The sequence below is a fragment of the Geotrypetes seraphini genome, chromosome 3 (assembly GCF_902459505.1).
Source record: "Geotrypetes seraphini chromosome 3, aGeoSer1.1, whole genome shotgun sequence".
NCBI classification, from domain to species: domain Eukaryota; kingdom Metazoa; phylum Chordata; class Amphibia; order Gymnophiona; family Dermophiidae; genus Geotrypetes; species Geotrypetes seraphini.
In genome coordinates this window covers 189422858-189441394 of record NC_047086.1, presented here as the reverse complement: position 1 = coordinate 189441394, position 18537 = coordinate 189422858, and the positions used below count along the sequence as shown (strand labels likewise).

Below are 18537 nucleotides of genomic sequence, written 5' to 3'. Positions count from 1 at the left end.
GGGAAGGCCAGTGGTGGGAGGGAGGGAGGGATGAGAAATGCAGATATCTACAAGGGGTCGTAGGGGAGAGCCTACACCTTGCGGCTCTTTGAAAATCTTGAATAAGTTGGCTCTTTGCTGTAAAAAGGTTGTCGACCCCTGTCCTAGCTCTACCCCTGACATACCTCAGTTGTGGCACTGCCTCCCCTAAGGTAGCAGGTGAAACCTTCCTAAAACACCTCCTGCTGCCACGGGATTAGTCTTAAGATAAGAGCTGTGAGATTTTGCAGTTCTTATCACAAAACTGGTCCATGGGAGCAGATCATATCTTTTTAATGCATCTCCTGCCGCCGATACACAAGTAGGCTGCTCAACGGTAGTTCTTTGCACCCGAGTAGGAGTGCAAGAGATGACCCGTGAAAGCAGGAGTCTCCTGCTGAATGTGGCAAACTTGGCAGATTTTCCCTTATTCTTTATCTGGTGAGGGGTTTTCAGTGTTCTGTATTTGTGACCACCATGAGGTATTTTGCTAGCATGCAGTTTCTGTGTAGTGCTCTAGTATAGGGGATGAAGTATTTCAGTGCATGAAAAAAGAGTAGGGCCTGAGGGTGATCATATCTGATGAACTTAAGGTGGTCAAAGATATAGAAAAGGCCATAGCAAATGCTAGACAATTTCCTGGAGGAAAAATCTATAGTCTGTTATTGAGAAAAACATGGGGGAAGCCACTTCTTGCCCTGGATCAGTAGCATGGAATATTGCTACTCCTTGGGTTTTGGTCAGGTACTAGGGACCACCATGGGAACGGGCTAATGGGCTTGATGGACCATTGGTCTGACCCAGTAAGGCTATTCATATGTTCTTATGCTGGCTGGAAAAGGGAGGTAAGGGTGCCTCTCTATAAGTCTTTGGTGTACTATGTTCACTTCTGGAGAGTGCACCTTCAAAACGATATAAATAAGAACATAAGAATAGCTTTACTGGGTCAGACCAATGGTCCATCAAGCCCAGTAGCCCATCCAGGTCACTAGTACCTGGCCAAAACCCAAGGTGTTGCAATATTCCATGCTACCGATCCAGGGCAAGAAGTGGCTTCCCCCATGTCTTTCTCAATAACAGACTATGGACTTTTCCTCCAGGAAATTGTCCAAACCTTTCTTAAAACCAGCTACGCTATCCGCTCTTACCACAACCTCTGGCAATATGTTCCAGAGTGAAAAAAATTTCCTCCTGTTGGTTTTAAAAAGTATTTCCCTGTAACTTCGAGTGTCCCCTATTCTTTGTAATTTTTGACAGAGTGAAAAATCGATCCACTTGTACCCATTCTACTCAACACAAGATTTTGTAGACTTCAATCATATCTCCCCTCAGCTGTCTCTTTTCCAAGCTGAAGAGCCCTAACCATTTTAGTCTTTCCTCATATGAGAGGAGTTCCATCCCCTTTATCATCTTGGTCGCTCTTCTTTGAACCTTTTCTAGTGCCGCTATATCTTTCTTGAGATAAGGAGACCATAATTGAACGTAATACTCCAGATGAGGTCACACCATAGAGCGATACAGGGGCATTATAACATTCTTATGGGATGGAGTCTGCCATCATTTTCTCTGTTTTCATAACAGGAGGTGTTAATAACACATTTGGATTTTAGCTTGCCTTTCCAAATAATGCTGACGTTGGCAACATTCAGTAGGGTCATCTCCCTTTGAAGATGTACTGTATAGATAAATTATCCATTTACTTTAGGTGAATTTTCAGTCAGTCTATACATATAAGCCAGATTGCTGCTGGTGTTCTCACTTGCATCCTGCTGAAGATTTGCAGTTTGAGATTGTTGGAGCAAACTGAAGGAGAGCTGGAGTAGGAAGGCGATCCAAAATAGCATGAGTGGAGGTGTGGCCTAGTAGTTAGAGCTGCCGCCGCAACACACTGAGATTGTGGGTTCGATCCCAGTGCTGCTCCTTGTGACCTTGAGCAAGTCACTTAATTCTCATTGCCTCATGTACCATAGTTAGATTATTGGGACAGATAGAGAAAATAATTAGAATACCTGATTTAAAAAAAAACACCCCAAAACGACCTGTACACTGCCCAATAAATAACGGCCACCAGAAATTCACTGAGAAAAAAAGATGCTCACAAAAACTTTATGACATGCAGAAATAGCCTCTCACATAGCAGTAAAAGAATTGCCATCCTGGGACAGACCAAAGGTCCAGCCATCCCAGTAGCACTGTTTCTAACAGTGGCCAACGCAGGTCCTAAAGTACCTGGCTAGATCCCAAATAATAAAACAGATTTTATATTGCTTATCCTAGGAATAAGCAATGGTTTTCTCCAAGCCATTTCAATAATGTAATGTAATGTAATTTATTTCTTATATACCGCTATATCCTTTAGGTTCTAAGCGGTTTGAAGAAAATATACATTAAGATTATAAATGAGAAGTAAGAAGGTACTTAAAAAATTCCCTTACTGTCCCGAAGGCTCACAATCTAACTAAAGTACCTGGAAATTAATAAAGAAGAGAAAATAAAGATGGTTGAAAAAAGAAAAATTCTATGTGAACTTATAGGATGGAAATTAAACTGACAGTGAAGAACTGTATGAAAAATACATATGGAATTCAGTTAGAGAGGGTAGGTTACAATCTATTTATGGTATTTGTTTAATTGGAAGGTGTTAAGGTGGGTAATTTGGGGGAAGGTTATCTGAAGGTAGGTGAATCTTCTGGAGGTAAAAGAGGAGGGGTTAATAATGGCCTATGGAATCTCTTTTAGGAAATTATCCAAACCTTGTATAAACCTTGCTAAGATAACCGATTTCACCACATTCTCCGACAATGAATTCCAGAGTTTAATTACATGTTGTGTGAAGAAATATTTTCTCTGGTCTGTTTTAAATCTACTACTTAGCAACTTTATTGCATGCCGCCTAGTCATAGTATTTTTGAAAAGAGTAAACAAGCGATTCACATCTACCCTTTCCACTCCACTCAGTATTTACAGACCTCTGTCATATCACCCTTGAGCCGTCTTTTCTCCAAGCTGAAGAGACCTAGCCACTTTAGCCACATAGGGAAGCCTTCCCATTCCTTTTATCATTTTTGTCGCCCTTTTCTGTACCTTTTCTAATTTCGCTATATCTTTTTTTGAGATATGGCGATCAGAATTGCACACAGCATTCGAGGTTCGGCTGTGCCATTCTAACATTTTCATCTTTGTTTTCCATTACTTTCCTGGTAAGTCCTAACATTCTCGTATTTGCTTTCTTAGCCGTCACCGCTAATCAGGTGGTCAGTGACATCAGAGCTCTGGGTGTTGGCTGCAAGCACAAAGAATGCAGAACAGAGTGCACTTACGGAGAGTGTGTGGCACAGTGGTTAAAGCTACAGTCTCAGCACTCTGGGGTTGTGGGTTCAAACTCACGCTGCTTCTTGTGACCCTGGGCAAGTCACTTAATCCCCCATTGCCCCAGGTACATTAGATAGATTGTGAGTCCACCGGGACAGACAGGGAAAAATGCTTGAGTACCTGAATAAACTTATGTAAACCGTTCTGAGCTCTCCTGGGAGAACGGTATAGAAATTTGAATAAATAAAAAAAAAGAAAGGAGAACAGGAAGAAATGTGCTATGATTTGTACCCTAAAGGCAGGGAAGTGATAAAGTGACAGTTGGTCCTCCTTAGTCAAGCAAAGGACTCCAGAGTTTGACATATGATTGCTTGAACACCAGCAGGTTGTTCCCCTGATTAAATAGCCATATCTTATAACTGAGATTCAAGGGGAGCACCTAATCTTTGAGGAGAAGGGTCCCAAGGACACAGGGGCCAATATTCAGACTGCAGGAGTTAGCTGCTGAGTCCAGCTATTCAATGCCAGGCCATTTCCGGTGACCGGTATTCAGCACTGGCCGGCTAAGTCTGGAGTATTGTGTTCAGTTTTGGAGACCGTATCTGGCGAAAGACGTAAGAAGACTTGAGGCAGTCCAGAGGAAGGTGACGAAAATGATAGGAGGCTTGCGCCAGAAGACTTATGAGGAGAGACTGGAAGCCCTGAATATGTATACCCTAGAGGAAAGGAGAGACAGGGGAGATATGATTCAGACGTTCAAATACTTGAAGGGTATTAACGTAGAACAAAATCTCTTCCAGAGAAAGGAAAATGGTAAAACCAGAGGACATAATTTGAGGTTGAGGGGTGGTAGATTCAGGGGCAATGTTAGGAAATTCTACTTTACGGAGAGGGTGGTGGATGCCTGGAATGCGCTCCCGAGAGAGGTGGTGGAGAATAAAACTGTGACTGAGTTCAAAGAAGCGTGGGATGAACACAGAAGATTTAGAATCAGAAAATAATATTAAAGATTGAACTAGGCCAGTTACTGGGCAGACTTGCACGGTCTGTGTCTGTGTATGTTGCCTCTGTTTCAAAACTCTAACAGGATCTTCCCCAATCTACTTGTCTGAGCACCTTGAAATAGCAGGCCCCTCTCACACACGAAACGCCCACCTATTCACCTTTCCCTCCCTAAAAGGCTGCCTCTACAAGAGATTCACTGATAGAACCCTAGCATTCCAAGCGGGCAAATGGAACAATTGCCTTACCGCCCTCATCTCCAACTCCCCGCCCTACCACCTGTTCAGGAAGTCACTAAAAACCTACCTCTTCGACAAATTCCGCTAACGCTGCCTTCCCCCCTTCCCTGCACCCTCCTGACCTCGACATGCCTCCATTCCCTCTGACTACGCCCCCCTCCCTAGCCACTATGGCCTCTCTTTCTCAAGCTCTGTTTTATCTAATTGCCCTGCCTTTTCATTGCCTCACATTTAACATCACTGTAAATGTACCACCGCTTTAACATGGAACATCGCTTTATACGTACAGTCTCTTCTTTAGTATATGCCTTTTTATTACTGCTATTTATGTAACATCTTTGTAAATGTAATAACACTGTAATATGTATCATCGCTGTAAATGTACAGTCTCTTCTATTGTTAACCGCATTGAACTTCCATGGTATTGCGGTATACAAGAATAAAGTTATTATTATTATTATTATTATGGCCGTTTGGTGAAGGATGGGCAGGGGAGGGCTTCAATGGCTGGGAGGGTGTAGATGGGCTGGAGTAGGTTTTAACGGATATTTCGGCAGTTGGAACCCAAGCACAGTACCGGGTAGAGCTTTGGATTCTTGCCCAGAAAAATTGCTAAGAAAAAAATTTTTAAAAAAAATTTAAATTGAATCAGGTTGGGCAGACTGGATGGACCATTCGGCTCTTTAACTGTCGTCATCTACTATGTTATAGAGGCCAAAGATAGACCAGCTATTTAAGTAGTCCAAATTGGTTGCTCGACTAAGTCAGCCAGTGGTCTGAATTGCACGTATTCATCAGCCATCTCATGCTGAATATTAGGTCTGAGGTGGCTATGTGCTATTTAGCTGACTGGCTGGCTAAATAGTGCTGAATATTGGGTGTCTGGGGTTTGTCTCCTAACTTTCTCAGAAGAAGGCTTCAAGAGATTGTGGTGTGAAGTGATTTATTGAGTATATGGAGAAAGCCACTGGTAGCAAAGGTCTGGCTACTAGCTTGAAGACTACAGAGAACTATGGAGAAGAGATACCTTGCTGGCTTGTGGATATACAGAAGAGGGTGGAAAAGATTTCAGAACCTTTGTTTTTTACTCTCATCCAAATTGTCTTGACTAGATTATCCTGTCTGTCTGTCCAAATTAGATTGTAAGCTCTTCTGAGAAGGGACCATCTACTGAATGTCAAATATGCAGCGCTGTGTACACTTTTTAGCGCTACAGAAATGATAAATAGCAGTAGTGTAAGCTCTTTTGAGCAGGGAATGTCTCTTCTATGTTGTGATGTACAAGCACGGCGTATATCCAGTAGCACTATAAAAATGATAAGTAATAGTAATAGTTGTAGTTGTATTTGTTTTAGAGAAACGGTTCAGAAGAAATCTGTTTTATTATAAGCACCCATCCAGACTGGACAATTTCCTTTTACGGAGGCTGAGTGTGCAGATGAGCATTGGGAGTGTCTTAAAAGCTTGTCTTTCCTCTGGCTTTGGCTGGAGTGCCAACCTCTGCCCTTACAAACCACTGCTCATCCAGTACTCCATGGCTACATAGGGATAGAGACAAAAATCCAAACAAAACAAAAAAATCCAAAGAGGAAGTAGGCATGATAAAAGGAGGAAGTGGAATTTGCCAAGAGGAAAACCAGCAAAAAGGCGGAAGTCTTAAATAGCTTATTTTGCTCAATATTTACAGAAGGAGAAGGTGATGTTACAGTGGGGAAAGCAGCTAAATGATTATGACAGAATTACATAAGGGGGAATAACTGAATTACTAAGATCAGGCCATGGTTTTTCATAGGACCCTAATAGAGCTTAAAATATGTGATGACCAGGCTCCTTACAACTCTGTTTAACTTGAAGATATGCAGGGCTGGATTAAATCTTACATGCCTCTTTATAGGGGTGGAGGTCCCTCCAAACTTTCAGCAGGATGAAAGGAGTATTCCCTTGAAACTTCTGAAATTTTTGACATAGGTAATGGAGACAAAAGGCCAGGAGGAGATCTCACACCAAAAATTGAAGCCAGGTAGCTTGGAGGGGAAGTCGTGACTGCTTCCAATGACAAAGGCTACTACTTTTCCTTTTGGGGATGGAAACCAGACCACACCCATGAACCAATTGTGAGCCCTCATCATTTCCTTCTATTAGGTGCTGCTGGGACAGAAATTGTCCTGCTTCACATGCCTCTTGCATCTAGTTGAGTTTCAGTAGCTTGCTATCAGGGCCTTCAGTGAATCCCCCAGCCCAACCATGCTTTTTTATGGGTGTTTATTTTTTTGCTTGGTGCAGTTTGGTTGGTTGAACAGAATGCCTGCTCAGCCAATCAAACTATATCAGCAAAGAGTAAACAAACAAAAAATGTCCAAATCACTATTTTCAAAACCCATATTTTAGACTTCTTTCTAGTCTGATCATCCCCTGTTCATCTAAATTCCAAGGGAGCATGTTGGGCACGCTTAGGACTTGGGACGTTGTGTAGAAATAATCAAACATTTAACAAAAGGGCCAGGGCACCATTTAGACATTTGGGGCTAGACCTGTTTTAAAAACGAATAAGGGCCAAAAAGGTGACCAAAATGACCAGATGACCACTGGAGGGGTTAAGGCATGACCTTTCTCTCTTACTTCCCTAGTGGTCACCGACACCCCCTCCCCCACCTCCCAAAGATTTGAAGAAACGGTACATATTAGCCTAGATTACAGCTTCAGATGGCCATGGAGACATTTCAGGAGAGCAGAGGGTCACTCTAGGGAGTACTGCAGTGAACTACATATTAAAAATTCCCAGCTACACATCTCACCATAACCTACTTATATTGTATGGTGAGTCCTCCAAAACCCAACCCAACCTAAACTTACTGCCTGCACGTGTCATCTTTAATTAAGTACTGTAGGTTTTAGGTGGGTTTGGTACATATTTTGGATAATACAGACAGTGCCTGGAGTGCTTGGATCACTTGTGTTTGGATTTCATGATTTGGAAGTGCCTAGAGGATCATAATTAACAGAAAAAGGTAGGTGATAATGTTTCTGAGGTTGGGGGTGTAATATTAGAGGTTATACTGTATATGGCCATTCAGTTGAGGATGGGCTGCGATAGTTTAGATGAGCTGGAATGAGCTTCAATGGAGACTCCAGCACAATATTGGGCAGAGCTCTGGGTTTCTGGCCCAGGAATATCTAAAGAAAAAGAACAATTATTAAATTATAGAGAGTGTATGTTTGGGAAGACTGGATGGACCATTTACTGTTACTATGTTACCTCTGAAATGATATAAAATGACTAGAACGGTTGCCAAAATGATTGCAGAGTCTACACCAAAAACACAATGAGATGTGAATTATGGACTAATAAGTATATTGAAGAGGAGAAAGGAGGTGTAGGACAGAGACACTGAAACACTGTAAAAGGTATAAATAATGCACCAGAAGCAAACCTTTTTTTAAGAGGTGGGAATGTATTACTACTTTAAATAAGAGTGGGTTATTGGAAGAATAGGTGCATTTATATTATTGATTAAGTAAAGGGGGTGGGGGAAAATGATTACTTTTGAATGTAAGTTAAATGTGCTTTTCTTGATTTATTATACGTTCAGATACATGTGTATTGCTCTGTTAATTACTTGAAAATCAATAAAGATTAAAAAAAAAAAAAAGAGAGAGAGAAAAGAACATGCTAGAAATAGGTTTCGGGTAACATCAGAAAATATTTTTCACAGGCTGGTGGATGCACAAAATGGCCTACCAGGGGGTATAGGAGAGAAAAATGGTAATAGAATTTAAAATAACTCGGAATAAACACAGAGGATCCCTTTTAGTGACAAACACCCTCTTTTACAAAGGTGCGCTAAGTGCTTTAGCGCACGTTAAATGCTAACGCATCCATAGACTTATAATGGGTGCGTTAGCATTTAGCGTGCGCTAAAACGCATAGCACACCATAGTAAAAGGAGTAAAAAAGGAATGAAATGCCAGAAATCAATGTGTGGTGAAATCTGACAGAATAAACAGGCCTTATGATCATTATCAGCAAACATTTATTTATTTTTAGTATTTATAGACCACTTGTACCTAAGTAGTTTACATTCAGGTACTCAAGTATTTCTCATCTGACTTTTATATACTGTTGTTATCCCCCCTCAAAGGGTCTAAAACAGCTTACAAAATCCCTAAGCAATACCACCTAGAAATTCACTATTAAGTAGTTACAGAAAAAATAACAATAATTTGATTTCAAGTTAAAAATCTCTGGAATAATTCTGTCTTAAGGCACTTTCGAAAGTATTTGTAAGAAGAGTTTAATCTAACTGTAAGAGTTAGACCATTCCACACAGATATTGCTTTATAAGAGAACAGAGATTTGAGAAAGTCCTTATATTTTATTCTTCTAAACCCCTCTTTTATCAAACCTATTAGTGCGTGCTAGCATGGTAAATGCTTCGACGCCTATAGGAATTGAATGGGCATTAGAGCATTTACTGCGGCAGCATCACTACCATGGCTTTGTAAAAAGGGGCCTAAAAGAGGGAAACATCATGTCAAAGTGGATTTTAATCTATATGTTCTTCTCTGTTTCTGCAAAACTGCTGACCCTAATAAATCTCTTGTGTTACGCCTTTGTAAAAATGTACAAGATGTAGAAATGTCAGAAATATTTTGTATGATTTTTGCACCAAGCCCCCTTTTGTGATGTCAGTTTGCACTTTAATAACTTCAGTAACAGTTAAAACCCCAGTAATAGTTAAAATGCTGATTCTTTTGATGTCTATAGAAGGCTATTTGTTCATTGCTATCACACGTGTGGGTGATACTATGAAAAAATGCCAAGTATTTTATTTTTCCTTGCTCAAAGGTTTGACATAGAAATTTCTAGATGTGGTCTAAAAATGTGTGATACTAGTCTGCGATGTAAGCAGTAACCCAGTTTCTCAGCAGCTACCTAACCTCATTGTGCTGATTTAAAAGTAGACTATTCACATTAAAAATAGGTGACAGAAAACCGTGTCAACTTATTTTATTTTTCAGTAACTGATGTATTTCTCTTTCTGTTTAGAAGTGGAAAAACCTTAGACCTGCCTGTCCTGTGTAGAAGGAAAGTTTTGCTGACACTGCCTCAGAGATGTCCAATGAGACAGATGAGTTCTCCTGCTACGACCCTTCTATAGTGACATACCGCTATGTGGGTGTGACTTGGGGGATCATCGTGTCCCTGGTGGGAACGGTGGGGAACCTCCTCACCATCATGGCTTTCATTCTCGACAAGAAGTTACAGACACGCTTCAATCTCCTGATTGTGAACCTCACACTGGCAGATATACTCTACTGTACCTTCCTGCAACCCTTCTCAGTGGACTCGTACCTCTATCTGTACTGGCGTAGTGGGACTACCTTTTGCAGGGTCTTTGGCATGCTGCTCTTTGTTTCCAACTCTGTCTCCATCCTCACCCTCTGCCTGATCGCTGTTAGCCGCTATCTACTCATTGCTAACACCAAGCTATTTGACCGCATATTCACCAGGGTTGGCATGGTATTCATCCTGCTGGGTACCTGGGTGATTGGGTTTGCTAGTTTTGCCCCTCTTTGGCATGTCTATGTCCTGGTCCAAAAAGTATGCACCTGCAGCTTCCATCGAATCAAGGGGAGACCTTATACTACAATTCTGATGGCCTTCTATTTTGTGGTGGGCCTTGGGTGTGTTGGAGTCTTCTATTTCTTGATCCATAGGAAAGTTAAAGCAGCTGCCAAAGCTCTAGATCAGTACAAACTGAAGAAAACAAATGTGAAGAGTGACCTCGTGGCTGGCAATAATTCGACAAATCGTGGTAAAGCCCAGGAGCTGGACAGCGGGGTGGATTCAGGAGCTTCACAGTCCAGTGAATATATTTCTGATCAAGTGCATACATCTAGAACTGTGATTCCATCCGACCCTTCATCAACCCAATCCAATCAGAGTACATCCCAGCCAATTCCTTCCCAAATCCCTGCCCCGGCAGTTTCGTGTCAGCCCAAGAGCTCCAACTTGGAATTCAAGAAGGTCACTCGTATGTGCTTTGTGGTCTTCCTCTTTTTCGTCCTCAGCTACATTCCATTTCTCCTCCTAAACATCTTTGACGCCAAGAGCAGAGCGCCACAGATGCTTCACATGATAGCAGCCAACCTGACATGGCTGAACAGCTGCATCAACCCAGTGCTTTACGCTGCCATGAACCGCCAGTTTAAGGAAGCCTACCAGAAAGTCTTTTTCATTGCCATCAGGAGAGCCTAAGTACTGCCCTTGAAATGAAACCCATCACTATTTGATGACTAACTCATCACCTATGTGATTTCACTAGAACTGCAAGCTTAGCGGATTTTATGCCACCTTTCTGTTGTAACAGCTCCCTCTGGAAAATCAAAACATTTCCAAGAAATATTTGAAAAAACAAACAAGGTGGTAGAGCTAGAGAGAGTAGGGAGAACTAAGTGGCATCCCTTGAGATTTTCCTTGAGACTGTTGAGAGGTGTTAGTTCTTCTTGTAATGAATTCTCTTTAGCCCTTTTAAGTCAAAATGGATTGATATGGACCCAGTAATCCAGTGCACCCTAGGGAGTCACGGACCTTACATTCAGTGAAACATTTAGTGAAACATTTATACAGCAACTTCTTTGATTACTTATTTATTATTTCTCTCTGTGTTGTTTTTTATGAGTGTTACCAATAAAAGAAAATAAATGTCAAAACTGTTCTTGCTGTGCCCAGCTTCCTTTCAAAGCGTATTGCATGGTAGATGATGTGAGGGATCAGTGTCCCAACCTTTATTTAGTACCTGAGTTTACTGATTTTAATCACTTGCTTGATGCTGGCTGGTCCCAGAAAATAAAAGCACTTGTAGGTAGTGAAATCTTCCTTTGAACTAAACCGATGACCCTAAAATGATGATCCACAAGGACTTTCAGGACCACAAAGTTCCCTTCTTCACCGGCTAGGATACTTTGTCCCTCATACTGCACCTCAAAGACAATATATAACTATGCTATTATCGCATGGAGAAAAATATAGAATATATATATAAGGAGTCATAATTTTATCATTAAAGTGTTACTTAGAAAACTTCACTTGTTTTGACTGTCACTAGGTGTGGGGAACTGCAATATTAAATTGCTATAAAAAGACTTCGGTCAATATTCAAAGCCATTTAACTAGCCAGAAATAGCTCCTGACCAGTTAAATGACCTGTTCGGGGTGAAACACTCATTTTCGGGGATACGTCACTGGTTAGCCCCTATCTCAAAATAAGCTATTTTAGGATATTCTAGGGGCAGAGTCAGCATTTAGCTAGTTAAATGCCAATATTCAGCACTTAACTGGCTAGGGTAACCACATAAATAAGACTGCATAAAAGTCAGTCCTATCTTTATGCAGTTCACCTTAACTGTTTAAGTGCTGAATATCGCACCTAACCAGCTATGTGTTAGCTGGCTCTACAAACCGAGAAATTCAATGCCAAAGCCTGGACATGGCCTGGCCTTGAATATACAGACATAATTCCAGCAGCAGTCAGCAAAATGCTGAGCTCCGCTGGCTGAATATTGACCCCCGCCATTTTTTTAAAGGCATATGATTATACTTTTAGGCCCGGATTCTCTCAATGGCGCCATTATCAGTGGCCGCCTTAAAAGCAGCTGCTGATCATGTGTCAATCACGCCTCTGGCAAAGGCAGGCACCGGAAATGTAGGCCAAGGTTTTCAAGGCCTACATTTCTGGTACCTACCATTGACGTGAATCGCACCTAATGCCAGTCCAGCATTAGTCATGCCTACAGGGGCGTTAGGCACCAGTAGGTGCCTTCGGAGGTGTGATTCCAGCTCCCTTTTTTAGGCACCTTGAAATTTCTTTTAAGTAAGTTTCAAGTTTTATTAAATTTTGTTATGTACGCAATGTCAAATGCTTCAATGCATATAACATTTTTTAAAAATGGGGGGCGAAACAAAACTCTTATACAATTGCATTCAAATTCTATACATCTTAATACATGACTGGTACAGAGGGTGAAGGGGATGAACTACAATCTTTAAAGAAAAAAAGGAAACATTTAAGGGGGAACACATATGGTGGGGAACACACACACAAAAAAGATAAATTTATAATCTGCGCATAAATCTGATTAAGATATAAGAAATTTGGTACTATTTTAAGCAGTGTTTTGAAATTAACTTAGGTGCTGGTAGGGAACCTACTGGTGCCCAAGATATGGCACCTTTTAGAATATGAGCATTACTCACCCCGCACCCCCCTTTTACAAAACCACGGAAGCAGTTTTTAGAGCAGGCCAGCACGCTGAATGCTCTGCGCTGCTTCTGACAATCATAGAGTTCCTATGAGCATTGGGAGCAGTGCAAAGCATTCAGCATACCAGCCTGCGCTAAAAACTGCTTCCTCGGGTTTTGTAAAAGGGGGGGGGGGCTAGTGGCTGGGACAAACTATTTGAAACCCTCAGTTATCTTAAGCTCCTGTTTTTTTTAATATTGTGCCACAAGTTACTTTCTTGACATAATTATGAATGTTTCTATATGGCTTATATTTTAGTACCCCTTGGTTTAAAAGAAATTTTTTTTAATGTATGCATTTCCAAACTTATACAATGATCTATAACATGTAATTCTTTAGTAAAAATAGAAATAAGTACAAATTCAGAAAACAAATTGAATTAATTTTCCAAATATGAGGAATGTACCCCTTGGTTTTCTTCATTTACCCTCCCTTTTATCAAGCTGCGCTGCCAAGCAGCGCAAACTAAATATCGAGCTGCCCATAGGATTAGAATGGGCAGTTCAGCATTAGCTCACGCTACTCAGCAGTGTGACTTGAGGTGTTTTGTTTTTGGGTTTTCCCCTTTTTTGGATTACAGTTGTATCATTATACAGACAGCCCATCATCCTGATAATATTGATGGATGTAGGGGAACAAAAACTGTATCTGAATTCAAAAAAGCATGGAACACACAAGCACACAAGATCTCTAAAGGAGAGACAGACAGATTAGATAAGCCATATTACAGTTACCATATGGCTCCAGAAAAAAGAGGATGGATTGCAACATCCGTGTTTTACTTATGTTACTTTCTATGGAAGTAAAACCTAGATGTCTCTATCTGTCCTCCATACTCCCTATGCTTTCAGTGGAAGCAAAACCCTCTTTTTTGAAGCCATATGGTAACCCGAAGCCATATGCCGCCAGATATTCAGCCCACAGGAGACAGCTGGCTATCTCCTGCGGTTGGCGATGAAGCCAAAAATTCAATGCCAGCACCATATCCAGTGCCCACCATTGAATTTACAGGTTTTTGTGGCCAGCCAAGACATAGCCAGGTCTGTCTAGCTGCTGAACTTAGCCAGTGAGCTAATAAATATTGGCGGTGACCAGCCATGTTGGACGACATAGCCAGTCACCAGGCAAACCACTGACCTGGATATTCAGTAGGATATAACCGCTTATCTCCCACTAAATAACAGTAGATAGTCAGCTATGTTCTATTTTGTCGGCTAGGAGATGTTCCTAGCAGGCCAAATAAAACTGATTATCAGTCGGATCATCTGGATGGTCTTTATCTGTCATTGTTTTCTATCTGTGCCACTCAGTAATTCAGACCATGGGAGACAGTTCGCTGCCGTACAGCGAAAGATTAGAGAAACTGGGCCTCTTCTCCCTCGAACAGAGGAGATTGAGAGGGGACATGATTGAAACATTCAAGGTACTGAGGGGATAGACTTAGTAGATAAGGACAGGTTGTTCACCCTCTCCAAGGTAGGGAGAACAAGAGGGCACTCTCTAAAGTTGAAAGGGGATAGATTCCGTACAAACGTAAGGAAGTTTTTCTTCACCCAGAGAGTGGTAGAAAGCTGAAACGCTCTTCCAAAGGCTGTTATAGGGGAAAACACCCTCCAAGGATTCAAGACAAAGTTAGACAAGTTTCTGCTGAACAAGAACATGCGCTGGTAAGGTTAGTCTCAGTTAGGGTTAGTCTCAGTTAGGGTGCTGGTCTTAGACCAGAGGGCCGACGCTGGGCATGATGGACCACTGGTCTGACTCAGCAGTGGAAATTCTTATGTTCTTATAAATTTAGTGCTGACACCATATCTGGCAACCGGCATTGAATTTCTGATATTCACTGGCTGGCTGACTGAGGGCAGGTCCGACGAATTCACCAAACTGCAACATGCAGATGGGGGCGATCGGAGGAATGCCCCCATCTGCCAGCACAGATCGTTCTATAGTGATCCCCACGCATGAACAGACCATCGGTACACGATCAGTTTGCTTAGTGAATCTAGCCCTAAGTCCTAGTGGCCAAAGATAGACCTTGTTTTTGTTGAGTTTATCTTGCCACTGAACTCAACCAGTGAGCCAACAAATATTGATGGCGAGTGGTTGTATCATTTGAGATGGTCAGTCACTGGCCAATCTGCTGAATGGGAGATTCAGCCGGAGATAGATGGCCATCGCCTGCTGAATTTCAGCAGATAGGTGGCTATGCGCTACTTGGCAGGTCAGGAGTCATTTCTGACTATCCAAACAATGCTGAATATTGAGTGGTGTGCTTCTGTTTTACCATATGTCAGATATGGGATATCACCCCAGATAGCATCGCTGTACATTGCTCTCACTGGACATTGCTCTCATGTATCTATAAAGTACTGAGCACACCTAGTGGCGCTATCCAAATAACTCCAGCATTACCACTATCACTTCACAGGCAGAATTTGCCCTGATAACATCACTGCATTAATGGGATACTACCTAGAAATTGCACCCATGTATCACTACCCTGATAGTGTCCCTTCATATACAGGATATTTCCCAGATGGTACAGTAGACAAATGGAGGATGATATAAGAAAATGACCCAACCAAAATGTTATCCTTCTGGCTATTTAAATTGCTTTTCCGGGGAGTATCTGGATATATTCAGTGACGGCTAACTGGATAGTACAACTGAATTTACCCAGTTAAGCCCAGACTCTATAAACGGCTGCTAGCTCCTACGCATTGTTGAATGTGGTTGTCAATCATTCATTAGGCGCCTTTATAGATTCATGCCTAGGGGTGCCTAAATGTTCTTTGGTGCTTGTAGGCATTAAAATCTTAGGCACACTGCCATTTAGGCCAGGGTTTTCCTAAAGTAGACACCTAAACGAAATCAAATCCCAAAATCCGCTCTGAATCTTCCCCAAAACTACTCCTAATCATGCCCAGGGCAAGATTAACCAATAGGCCAAGTAGGCACATGCCTAGGGCCCGAAATGGTCAGGGGAGCCCGATGAAGGAGAGCATCAATATTGCTTTTTCCAAATGGCGATAGGCCCCTCCAGCATCGATCGGCAACACGGGCCCCTCCCCGATCGGCAACGCGGCCCCCCCCATTGACGGAAAGACGGAAAGTAAGACAAGCAAGCAACGCGGGTAAGAAAGGCAACGGGAACTGTAATTATGCAAGCTGTTTGCCCAAAGCTTCTCTCTGACGCAGCTTCCTGTTTCCGCCTGGGCGCATGGTGGGGTGGGGCGGGGCAGGGGGCCCAGTGTACTTGGGTGCCTAGGGGCTCTTGACGAATTAATTCTGCCCTGATCATGCCTACTTGCCAGTAAGCACCTTGGTGTAGACGCCTACCTCAAAGCGGTAGACGCCTACTGGCTAATTAGATTGTTTTTTAATGGAGCTTTCAACTATCTGCACTGATATAGGCCAATTAGAAAATGAGATTAAGCGCCTAGATTGGCTCAGCGTGCTGATCTAGACGCCTAACTTTAGGCACTATTTATAGAATCTGGGCCTTAGCACCTAAGCCAAAACCAGCTATTTTGTGGATAGTCCAAGGACAGAATCAACACTTATTGGATTGCATTGGATTTATTACATTTGATATATCGCTTGCACGTATTGAGCAGTTTACAATACTATTATATTTGAAATGAAGGTTACAAAAACTATTACGTTAGAGATTACAATGATTCAATCCATCAGAAGAGAAAAGGGAGGCAAGAGGTCTACAAAGAGCATGTGAGTGCAAGAGCTACAGTGACAACTCCTGAGAGTGGAGATAATGAACAAATGAGGATCAGAGGCATTGCCAGAGACATTTGCTGGATAATGATCACTTAAGAGTCAGAGACATTGCCGGAAGTAAAGAGTTACTGTTCATGGGAAAAATCACCTGTAAACTAGGAAAAATTATTGCATAGGGTTCCTGTTGGAACAGAATTATTTTCAATTGTTTCCGGAAGGAGAAGTAGGATATTCCTTTGAAGAATCCTTGTAGCAGGGAGTTCCAGAGGCCAATATTCAGCACTTAGGGGTCCTTTTATTAGGGTGTGCTAACTGATTTAGTGCACGCTAAACATTAGCGCATGCTAAATGTTAAGATGCCCATAGGAATATACTGGATATCAGCATTTAGCGCATGTTAAACTTTAGTGCGCGCTAAATTGGTTAGCGCACCTTAATAAAAGGACCCCTTAACGAGATAAGTTAACAGGATAAATAGGAACACATAAAACACAGTCTTAACATTATCCGGTTTAACTTATCTGCTTTAATTCTGAATATCCACTGAACCAGATAAGTGTGATCTGGCTATGTATAACTGAATATTTAATACCAGTGCCTGGACGTGGCCCGGCCTTGACTATCCAGGGATACTGCTCGTGGCAGCCATCAAACTGCCGGCTGCCAGAAGCTGAATATTGATCACTTATTTCATTTTATTTTAAATCATTAATTTCATTACTTAAAATCATAGAAATTATACCACATCAATATCAACATTTCAAATCACTTAAATTAACAAATATTAGCAATCAGGTGATATAGATCTCATAATGAGGAAAAATTGGAAAACATAAAAAAAGGGTTAATAATTATAAAGACACATATTACATTATCTACTAAATCTACATTATTAGTGGTATCTTAATTATAGAACCTCTATATAGCCCCTCCCCCCTATTTTGAATCAACCTCTGGGGTAATCTTATTTACAAGAAAACCCTTTGAGAGGGGTCTTGCACTTGCAAGGGAACCTTAAAAAGCCCTCCCCCTCCTTCCATCTGTAAAAACCCTAGGCTTCAATTGAATAAACCATTTCCTTTTCAGCTGTGTGGAACAAGACACACTGGAAACATCTGAATTTTATTGACTGCAAAAAAGGAAATTTTGTTTTTAAAGTAAGATTTCAACACAATTTTGACATAGGTGGCACCACAGAGCATATAATAATGTTCCACATGCTCAAGTAAGTGCTTAAATTTATTTATTCAATTTTCAATACTGTTCTCCCAGAGGAGCTTAGAACAGTTTACATGAATTTATTGAGGCACTCAAGCATTTTTCCATATCTGTCCTGGCAGGTTCACAATCTATCTAATGTATCTGAGGCAATGGGGGGATTAAGTGACTTGCCCAGGGTCACAAGGAACAGTGTGGGTTTGAACGTACAAGAACATAAGAACATAAGAAGTTGCCGCCACTGGGTCAGACCGAGGTCCATCTCGCCCAGTGGTCCGCTCCCGCGGCGGTCCTTCAGGTCTGCGACCTGTGAAGTGGTTTCTGACCTCTTTTATAACCTACCTCAAGTTCTATCTGTACCCCTCTATCCCTTTATCCTCCAGGAACCTATCCAAACCCTTCTTGAACCCCTGTACAGAGTTCTGGCCTATCACTTCCTCCGGAAGCGCGTTCCATGTGTCCACCACCCTCTGCGTAAAAAAGAATTTTCTAGCATTTGTTCTAAACCTGTCCCCTTTCAATTTCTCTGAGTGACCCCTAGTGCTTGTGGCTCCCCTCAGTTTGAAGAATCTGTCCTTATTTACTCTCTCTATGCCCTTAAGGATTTTGAAGGTTTCTATCATGTCCCCTCTAAGTCTCCTCTTCTCCAGGGAGAACAGCCCCAGCATTTTTAACTTCATGCTGTTGCTGTAGCTTTAACCACTGCCCCACAC

General features: G+C 41.7%; 1 protein-coding gene across 3 annotated transcripts in view; it reads left to right on the top strand.

Annotated features, from left to right (window-relative positions):
* GPR84 (G protein-coupled receptor 84) overlaps nucleotides 1-11290 on the top strand; it is a 29671-nt gene extending 18381 nt beyond the window's left edge. For all 3 annotated transcript variants that reach the window (XM_033935608.1, XM_033935609.1, XM_033935607.1), the window contains one exon: nucleotides 9619-11290. In XM_033935608.1, coding sequence (XP_033791499.1) covers nucleotides 9685-10830 — 1146 coding nt within the window. In that variant the 5' untranslated portion in view covers nucleotides 9619-9684 and the 3' untranslated portion in view covers nucleotides 10831-11290. The remainder of the gene's footprint in view (nucleotides 1-9618) is intronic.
* The last annotated feature ends 7247 nt before the right edge of the window (nucleotides 11291-18537 follow it).